The following is a 9,515-nucleotide window of genomic DNA, read 5'->3' as shown; positions in this document are numbered from 1 at the left end:
TTGTACTGTGGCTGAAGACATCGTGGTACTATGGAAAGAAATCCTAAATCCTCTTGAGGAGGGCAAATAAGACAGCTTTTGCATAAACCAGTGGATGATGTAATACACAGCTCAGTTTTATTGTAAATTAAAATAACAATTCAAAGATTCAAGTCAGTCACAGTCCTTTTATGGGCAGTGCATTCATAGGCAGGCTGCTGACAGGCAGACTGACAACAGATCACTTGCTGGCAAAAGCCATGATTTGCTCCTAAAAGAGAAGAAGAAGACAAGTAATTCATAAGCATGTGTTCTAGAAAGAATCTTCAGGCACCTTCCCTTTCATATAAATGAACAACAGTTCTTGGCCACTCGTTTTAGCTACATGCAGGGAAACTATCCCTATGTCCTAGAACATTCTCAAAATCGTAGCATTCCTTTCCTTCCCAAGTAGCGCAAAACTGCTATTAGCAATGGGTTCTGTGCTCAGAAAATACATTTTTGTTTGTTTTTTTCCTTTTAAACAGAGAAAGAGAAAAAAACTTGTGAGCATTGAAGCAGCAGCATAGTCTTCCTTAATGAAGGCCCCATGCCAGTGGCAGCTGCTCTGCCTTAGGAATGTACTGATTTTCAACTGAGGAAGTGTCTCAACTGTGACCATAACACAAAGGAAACAGGGCACCTGTGTTTAATATGAAGATGAAGGATAAATGAAATAAAAATCGAAATTCAAAAATAAGAATCTAATTTGCTGGTGCTTGGGAGCTTTGAGAGCAGAGGGCTTAAGGAACCTCACAAAAATCCAGAAACTGGGTTAAGAGGGTGAGGACTTCAGGCAGATAGGCTGCAAACAGAGTGTCTGTGTTTTAAGACTGAAACTCCTCACCACTGCCTTCCTCAGGTAATTTTCATTTTAGAGACTTGAAATTCTGCTATGAGGGAACAATTCACAAGGCAAAACAGCACAGGAACAGGTAAGTGTGGCTGCACATTGCATCTGTGAAGTCATCCAATGTCTTAGAGAAGATGTGGCATCACAGGCCTGTTTTCTCTGTGCATTGCTGGAATACAATTCAAGGTTTGACATTTTAATTCCATAGTAAAATAAAGCCAAAGACTTCTGATGACCTCTAACTCCCAATTGCTGATACAGAACTTAAGATACTTAGATATTTTATATTCCCTTGTGCTGCAGGAAAAAAACCATAAACGTCACCAGTGAGACATCAGTTATTTAGAAGTCCTCAAGCCCATTAAGGATACAAATCCCCTAGTTTAAACTAGTATTTTCCAATCAAAAATGTTTCATTTAAAACGAACAAACAAACAAACAAAGACCTTTACATGTTGTGCATATTTCATGAGTAGTTTTGGACAATTCCTGCAGCTCTCACTGAAGTGAGATCCTTACTTTGACAGGAGGCAGGGCATTTGTTGCTTGCAATCCCCATGTCCTCAGCAACACCAGAGGAACCAGTGTGGTAGAGTACAGCCTTTTTAGCACATCAGTAGCAGCTATCAAGGAGACATTATGCCTCTGTCGTTCTGTTTCAAACTTGAGAAGGTGTTTTAAGGAGCCTGGAAGAGATAATTGAATACTTCTATCACACTTGATGTGCCACAAACAATTGTGTATCTTATCTATAGAGCAGTTTCCTCTGGCAACTGAAAGAACACCAGCTATTGCTCTTCATGTCACCACGTCTCTGCCATCCTGCAGAGCTTTATCTTTTTTAAAGCAGCTTTAAGATTTTTGGGATGGAAACTGCATCCAGGAATCGTGAACTGCTCCACAGCCAATGGACATCAGAACTTTGCTTCAATAAAGCTTTCAAACACAAGACACCAACACATTTAACCAGAAGTACTGCAGCAAAGGCCTGGAAGACTAATCCTCTTACTGCCACTGTGTTGGCTTGGACCCTTACCCAGATCGCTCCCGTTGAAGGCTGCTGCACTGAGGTGATGAGCTAAACATGCAATATCACCAAAGCCCAGGTTCACTCCTTGTCCTGCAAGTGGGTGGACTCTGTGTGCTGCATCCCTGGAGCAAGAGAAGACAAATTTATTTCCCTTCTTGAAGAAAGCCAGAGCAGCTGACATACCCCAGAAGGGATCAGTGTAGCACTCCTCACCTCTTTGCAATGAACCACCTTAGAGCAGCACATGCGCTTTATCCAGTACCTCCTTGCATGCTATGCTGAACTACCTGACTGCCTCTCCAGTTGTAAGAAGCAAGACAAAGGGGAGGTAACAAAAAAGCAGGTCTGAAAGGAAAAATTATAAAGAGGTGACTAGCCAAAGTCCTCTCAGATCACACGTGGAACAGGCCTTTATGTTTTTGTAAGTGACCTCAGCACAACAGGAGCTCTGTTAATGCACATTGCACAAACACAAAGTGGACAGACATCATGAGTATAAAGGAGAGGTGGGATTATCATTGAATAGAAATCAAATTGGGTTCTTCTACAAATGGATTTATCTCTAAAGCTCAAAGACAAACATTGATATCAGTCACAAAGTTAGAGATATTAAATTAAGTTTTGACATGAAATGCAAGATCGTGTGCTTCACCAAGCTATAAAGCACAGTGTGCTCTCAAGCGTAAAGTGGTTCACAGGTTGGAAAGGTGAAAAGTGCACCACACAGAAGTGTAGCACAGCATCCAAGAATTACTAAAGGCTACCACCATACTGCAGCTGGGGCAGAGAAGAAAGCACATTTGACCTTAGACTATAAGAAATTAGGTATTTTCCTGTTTGAACAGGCTACCATACAAAAGTCTCTGATGTCCCACATGGAGTAACTTTTGTCATTTGTGTTCAAGAAAGGTGAGTTTAAAATTCAAACTGGTGCACAGAATGGCTGGTACAATGTAAAGGGAAGTACAGATCCAGTATGAGATACTGGATTGTTTCACTGGACTGTGCAAACCAGAAAAGGGAAATAATTATCTTTCAATTTACACAGAAAGCACAGATAATGGGCAGAAAGTCACTCATACAAAAGGACATGAGAGCACACAGAACAAACTGGACCTGGATAAAGTCAAACTGGAACAATATATTATTTCTAACATCTAATTTGCTGACTGGGATTTGCTATCCTCACATCATTTCTAACCACGTGCCACCTGCCCAGCCAAGGGCTGCCACTGAGGACCTTACCCGATAAGAGCCACGCGGTGCTGGACGTACTCTGTCGCGTGCCCCATTCCAAGAGGGAACATGGCTCGGCTCTCTGGATCTACTTTAGCAACACTTGGGGGCAGCTGACGGACTGCAGTCCCTGAGGGCTTCAGGAGTGAAATGGCAGAACGGAACATGGCCCCAGCAGTGTCAATGAAGTCAGAGTGGTTTATGTTGCTCCACTGAAACAGACAAAGAAATCTTTGGAAGTTGACCCAAACTAGACCCATAAAAGAACCCAGCTGAAAAAATATGCGAGTTCCAAATACTGAATTTTAACCACTTGGACAAAACTATACGATAGAAAAAACTATCTTCACCATTTTAGGACATACAAATTTCCAACTAAGATGAGCCTACTCTTCCTACCTTTTGGAAATTTAGGTTAACTTCTGTGACTTTCAGAACTAACCTAATTTAGTCCCAAGGGGTCATCTTTTATTTGCTAAGTGCCTCTTTAATATCACTCTCACCAGAGGAAGGAACTTCAAAATCCACCTCTCCCATTACTGTTGTTTAAGCTATAGGATTCAGTTCTATTTCTTAAAGCCTTTTCCCTGTCAGGAGGCTGATACTCACAAAGGCAGAGTTGATGCTATCCACAAAGCTTTCCTCATCCATAGTGAGAAGTTCTGCTGCGTGGTCATGAGATGTAGACCAGACCAGAGAGCTGGCAGTGTCAGATAGCTAGTTTAAGAGAATGTCAAGGGAAAATATCAAGAGAAAAAGAAACAAAAATAAATATTCAGTGCAAAGATTTCCCCACTGCCCTCCCTCACACCAATCTTTCTGAAAATTACAGTTTCAACCCAACTTGTTACAAGTTGGTCCCAAGTACATTGGGAAATGCCAAGGTGAAAGTGAGACAGCAGGAGGGGAAAAATGAAACAAATTAAGAGTAAAAGGCAGATATGCAAATTCTTAAGAGACAGAACCAACGCAGAAAGGCATGGACAGAAATAAAGTTATTAGACCACAAATTTTTTTAAAAACATTAAAAAAATACAGACACCTTACCGGAAGAAGCGCAATTGGCCCAGTGGGAAGGAACCGCTGCCATGCTACACTGTTGTTTGTGGCCTACAGTGGAAAGAAGCCAGTGGACAGCCAGATCACCCTCTTATGTTCTACTGCTTATGAAGAGTCAGTTTAACAGAATTTTACCTCAGATAAATAGAGAGTTGCCACCACAGCTGACTGGTCATACTGATGTTCAATGTTCTTAATTTCAGCTTCCTTCCGGACCATGGAGTTATGGCCATCCGCACCAATCTGTAAAACAAAGAGATGCAAAGCAACTTCTTCAGCAGCTCCTAGAAAGAACTGGAGCTAATATTTCACTCTAAAAACCTCAGCCTGCATCTATATATATTGTCTGTTCATTCAGGAAGGAAAAAAAAAATCCCCCAAAACCAGAAGAGGTGGCCCCTTCTGCTCCTCTTGAATTCAGCAGCATCTCCTTGCACCAGGCAGAGAGAAGGCCATGCCCAGTGTCCCACACCCTCTCTGACAGGGTTAGCCACTCACCTCACTCTAGCACTCCACATGGGTGGAGTGGCACACATGGAATCAGAACCAAACCCAGTGGAAAGGACTTAGGTTAGAGATGACACCTTATCAACAGAAATAAAGAGTTTTGTTACCAGCAGCTTGGTCTGAAGTCTGCGTCCATCAGCTAACTCAACTTGGACCCAAGGGCTTGTGCCACAGCTGTGGGAAGGAAGGGGCCAGGTGTACCCAACTGCTTTGCTCCTGTAGAACACCTCCACCCGGTCTGATGGGAACACAGAGTACCAGGGTCAAAGCAGGATATGGACAGGAAAAAAGGAAACATCGCTACAACAGCCACGGCCATGCGTGTCTTAACAGCACCCTTGGAGCTCACCCTACAATTCTCAAGGCACCCCAAAAGAGCAGATATGGATAACCCCTTGTCACTGCAAGGCCTGCTCTGGACAAGAAGCTACAGATCTTTTAATTAAGTCCAGTTTTGGAGAGACTGTATTCTGGAGAACTACATATGCAAGTGCTTTCCTGCTCTGTAGCCTTTTGAGGTCAGATTTCTCCCTCCCTTCCCAATTCCAGAAGCTGCCCATTTCTCAAGAGTTATTTGTTAGATGAATTTCTGCCTCTCAAGACTTAGTACACACAATAGAAGGCAAGTAACTGAATGCTATCTGCAGCAAATAAAGCATTGAAGAAGTTGTGCACTACCTGCTACTGCATCTAACTGTTTTGTGAGAGCAGACATAATGACATCATTCTCCACTATGTAACCCATGTCATCTAAGTCATCTTTCTCAAAAACGATCATGGCTTCTGAACAAGCATCCCACACCTACAAAGAAAAAATACATCACATGAAGCTACGTGATAAAGAAGTCCATTTCAGGGACTTAACAGCAAAAAGACATAGTCATCCAGAAATACAGAACTAGAGGAAACATCCTGGATTACTCTCCATTTCCAGCTACTAAAGTGCACCACATAACTAATTTCATTAAATGGTTTAAATTAAGTTCAAAAATAATTCCAAGTCAAGTTTTCTATCCCTACTTTTCTGTTACATAATTGACATATAAAGTTACCCTACAACCTTGCTGTGGGTTAACCCCAGCAGGCAGCTCAGCGCCATGCAGCTGCTTCCTTACTCCCCTGCACTGGGATGAGGAACAAAACTGGACGGATGAAAGTACAGAACTCATTGCTGGAGGTAAATACATTACAATAGGAAAAGCAAAAGCCACATGTGCAAGCAAAGCAAACCAAGGAATTAAACCACTGCTTCCCAAGGGCAAGCAGGTGTTTAGCCATCCCCAGGAGAGCAGGGCCCCATCAAGCTCAATGGTTACTTGGGAAGACAAACGCCATCACTCCAAACTTCCCATCTTTCCTTCTTCTTTTCCTCAGCTTTTATTGCTGAGCATGACACCATATGGTATGGATTATCAGCCAGCGTACCCTGTGTACCCTCCCATCTTCTTGTGCACCCCCAGCCTGCTCACTGGCAGGGCAGTGTGAGAAGCAGAGGCAGCCTTGGCACTGTGTAAGCGCTACTCAGCAATAGCTAAAACATCCCTCTGTTATCAACAGTTTCCAACACAAATCTGAAACACTGTCCCACACAAGCTACCATGAAGAGAAGAAACTCTATTGCAGCCAAACCAATACACCATTATTTCCTGGCTAATACCCACGCCTCAATATCTACAGCTGCCATTAGGAATCCACCTTTCAGACCATAACGTCAAGACCCCAAGGACAGGTACTATTGAGCAGACTGCTACTCACAAAAAAGGGACAGAAATGAGCATAAGCATGACCTGCCCTTTACCACAGAAAGAAAAACCTTTGTATCATTGATGTAAGTAATTCTGAGATTCAGAGTAGACAGACACGTGGTGTGTCTGCAGCCCTAAGTCAGGCACCTGCATTCGCTGGAATGGTTTGAGTCTCAGGCTGCAGACATGATCCCAGGCACCACAGCCTGAAACAGAAAAAGGACATGAATACATGGAGATACAGGGTCACATGTGACACTGAGACCAAAACAAAAATGAAGCTCACTCCACACTCTCCTCCACCCTTCCCTGACTATGCTCAGGCCTGGCTTGCACCATCCCTAGTGCCATGTCTGCCTCAGTCTATCACAGCTGCTATCACAGCTCCAGAATCACACTGTTTTACTGTTAACACAAGCCAGCAGGAAAGAAACAAGAGCTCTCCATGAACCTCTGACCTAACAGACAACTCTACCTGTTCCATCACTGGGTAATAAAACAGACACAGAAATGCACACCCATTATTTGTATAGAACATTTCTTTCTCCATAAGGAACCAAGACTCAAATATATCTTTAAAGTGATAATTAATCCTCATTAATTGAAGACTGAGTTACCAGACTACAAAGCACTAAGCTGCTTTTATGAATTGAACACTGCAGGTGCTGTAAAGAGCACCTTACAACCTCTCACTAGCCTAAAGTCACAAATACTTACGTAATAACAAATCAGACCAAGATACCAGAACTCAGATCCATGTTGTCAAGATAATTTTGATTTAATAACCATAACCAGCTTGTAGAGACAAATGCAAATAATTCTATTGATGTTAGGGTAAAGGCAGCACATGATCAAAAGGGGTTTTGTTTAAACAAAGCCAGCTCAAATATAAATGTTAAAAATGCAAACAGCAAAATCATACTTACTGCTTAGAAGGGTTGCTGATCCTGGGGAGATGGAACTGACCCTGTTACTGTAACTGTCTGGCATGTGACTGTATTCTTTCCTAGGACCAGCCTCCAGCAAAGCAATCTTTTTATCATGGAAGTGGATGTCATGCCCTAAAGTAAGCAAATACATGCTTTGTTACAATGCTCCTGCAAAAATCTCAAAAACAAAACAACTGAGATTTTGTAATAAGAAAGAGCAGATGCAACACTTAATAAAGAAATACATATACAATACAGGTTTTGACCAGGCAACTAAACTTTTGTATGTTAAAGTTTTACAAGTACAGTCCTATTATTGAGATGGACAACTCTTCTGCTGCTAAAGCAAGGATTACGTATTTTCCTTTTACATAAACCTTACATTTTTGTACAAATTTGTGCCATTTTCTAATGAAAATTAATTACTGGAATATTATCAAGTGAAATCTGTAATGTTTACTCCATGTACAGAACACATTTTCCAGAGCTTAAAGATAAATTCTCTTTTTAGAAAAAGAGATCAAAATAAAACTTCTGTGATGCATAGCAATTACATTAATATTTTCTCTGTCCTTACATTCTGACAATGGAATAGCACAGGCAGTTTAGACTTTAAACCTTAAAAAGTTAAAGAAAACTGAGAAAAAAAAATGAAGACTCAAGTGTATTACACCGCAGCTGACCTGGCCACGCTTGCAGCATCCAACCCCTACAGATGTAGAAGATGTCCTCCACCACTGAGGACAGAAGTGGTCTCCTTGCAACATCTAGAGTTTACTGCTACAGCAGCCCTAAAGACAGCAGTGTCGTGGACATATTTTCTAGATTATGCAAGTAATAACCTCATCTCCTGAGAGGTCCCAAACCTGCTTGTCAGCCTTAGATATCACTGCTGGAGGGGATCTTTATGCTGTCTCAAGTCCACTGTGCTCTTGTTTAACAATACAAGCAGAACTTAAACTTGCAATGTAAACCCTTATACTTTCCAAGCACTTATTGCTCAGGATCTTTGATCTTCTGTGCACTATTTTTTTTAGGTTTCTGTCACTACTGCACTATTCTGAATCCATGTTGCAAATAAAAAAGCAGACAGTACTCTCAGGATCTCTTATGATACAAAGCAAGAAGAAATCCATTATAACCTGGTATTCCAGTGTTTAAAATACAGGGCTAGAGAATGAAACTTGGGATCAGATAATAATGATTAGAGGGATGTGGCACCTCTCCTACAAAGGCTGAGAGAATTTGGTTTGTTCTGCCTGGAAGAGATGGCTTAGGAGTGACTGAATTGTGGCCTTACAGTACCTGAAGAGAGCCCACAAGCAAGACAAAAAGGGAATTTTTACATCATGTAGTGACAGGACAAGGGGGAATGAATTCAAAGTGAGAGTAGGATTAGGTTAGATATTAGGAGGAGGTTCTTTGCTGTGAGGATGGTGAGGCACTGGAACAGGTTGCTCAGAAAAGCTGTAAATGTCCCAACCCTGGAGGTGTTTGAGGCCAGGCTGGATGTGGCTAAGAGCAACCCGGCCTATGGAAGGTGTCCCTGCACACAGCAGGGGCTGGGAACTAGGTCGTATTTAAGGTCCCTCCCAACCCATTCTATCATTCTATAATCAGAAAACCATTTTCAGCTACTTTATCCATCAGCTATTTAAGGGTGAGCATGTTTGACAGAAACACTACAATGTATAAAACTCCAATTAATGGCTCCATTAACAGCTGTGCACGCCCACGGATACGGCTGGGCTCATCACTGATCAGCTCACCAAACAGCTTTAGGTCAACTTTAGAGCGTTGTCACACGAGGACGCAGGATCAAGGAGATCCCACAGCAGGATCCTGGACATTGGGATCCTATACACGGTTATCTCACACCGCGGGTGAAAGTGTCACAGTCTTACCCAGCACGGCGGCCATGGCGCTCCCGACCATGCCCCCGCCCGACACCACCACATCGTAGAGCGGCGGGGCGGAGGCGGTGGAGCGGAGCGGGGCGCGGGGCCCGGCCCTGAGGCGCGCAGTGAGCAGGGCCCGCAGCCCGCGCAGCGCCGCCATGGCGCGGAACTGACGGCGGGCGGAAGTGGCGCCGCGCAACCATGACAACGGCTGTGCGCGCCGCCGGCCTCGCGTCCGAT

At 43.0% G+C, this 9,515-nt stretch overlaps 1 protein-coding gene across 3 annotated transcripts; it reads right to left on the bottom strand.

Annotated features, from left to right (window-relative positions):
* Nucleotides 1-95: 95 nt before the first annotated feature.
* On the bottom strand, nucleotides 96-9,488 carry COQ6 (coenzyme Q6, monooxygenase). Of its 3 annotated transcripts, XR_015288599.1 has the most exons (13): nucleotides 9,282-9,478; nucleotides 7,375-7,509; nucleotides 6,596-6,654; nucleotides 5,382-5,505; nucleotides 4,811-4,941; nucleotides 4,332-4,439; nucleotides 4,185-4,247; nucleotides 3,747-3,854; nucleotides 3,147-3,349; nucleotides 2,115-2,246; nucleotides 1,908-2,023; nucleotides 1,391-1,557; nucleotides 96-250 (listed from the first exon to the last, which is right to left on the bottom strand). XR_015288599.1 is itself a non-coding variant. In XM_023948203.2 (12 exons), exons 1-12 carry the CDS (start codon nucleotides 9,433-9,435, stop codon nucleotides 221-223), a joined length of 1,398 nt encoding a protein of 465 aa, XP_023803971.2. In that variant the 5' UTR covers nucleotides 9,436-9,488; the 3' UTR covers nucleotides 96-220. The 3 variants fall into 3 exon arrangements, 2 of the variants coding, with proteins under 2 accessions (XP_023803971.2, XP_086751343.1); XM_023948203.2 differs by lacking the exon at nucleotides 2,115-2,246 and having other exon boundaries at nucleotides 9,282-9,488; XM_086895217.1 differs by lacking the exons at nucleotides 2,115-2,246; nucleotides 5,382-5,505; nucleotides 6,596-6,654.
* Between the last annotated feature and the right edge of the window lie 27 nt (nucleotides 9,489-9,515).

The sequence above is a fragment of the Cyanistes caeruleus genome, chromosome 6, assembly GCF_971803275.1.
Source record: "Cyanistes caeruleus chromosome 6, bCyaCae1.hap1.1, whole genome shotgun sequence".
NCBI lineage: Eukaryota > Metazoa > Chordata > Aves > Passeriformes > Paridae > Cyanistes > Cyanistes caeruleus.
The sequence above is the reverse complement of the archived record's forward strand: the minus strand, read 5'-3'. Positions and strand labels throughout refer to the sequence as shown.

What these genes read in the sequence shown, in the direction of transcription:
- COQ6 (XM_023948203.2), bottom strand. Translation starts at nt 9,435, where the DNA reads ATGGCGGCGCTGCGCGGGCTGCGGGCCCTGCTCACTGCGCGCCTCAGG. An exon ending in ATAGCATCAACTCTGCCTTT is followed by an intron (nt 3,350 to 3,746) that starts GTGAGTATCAGC and finishes TGTCTGTTTCAG; the next exon opens with TGGAGCAACATAAACCACTC. An exon ending in ATGCCCTGCCTCCTGTCAAA is followed by an intron (nt 251 to 1,390) that starts GTAAGGATCTCA and finishes CTTCTCTTTTAG; the next exon opens with GAGCAAATCATGGCTTTTGC.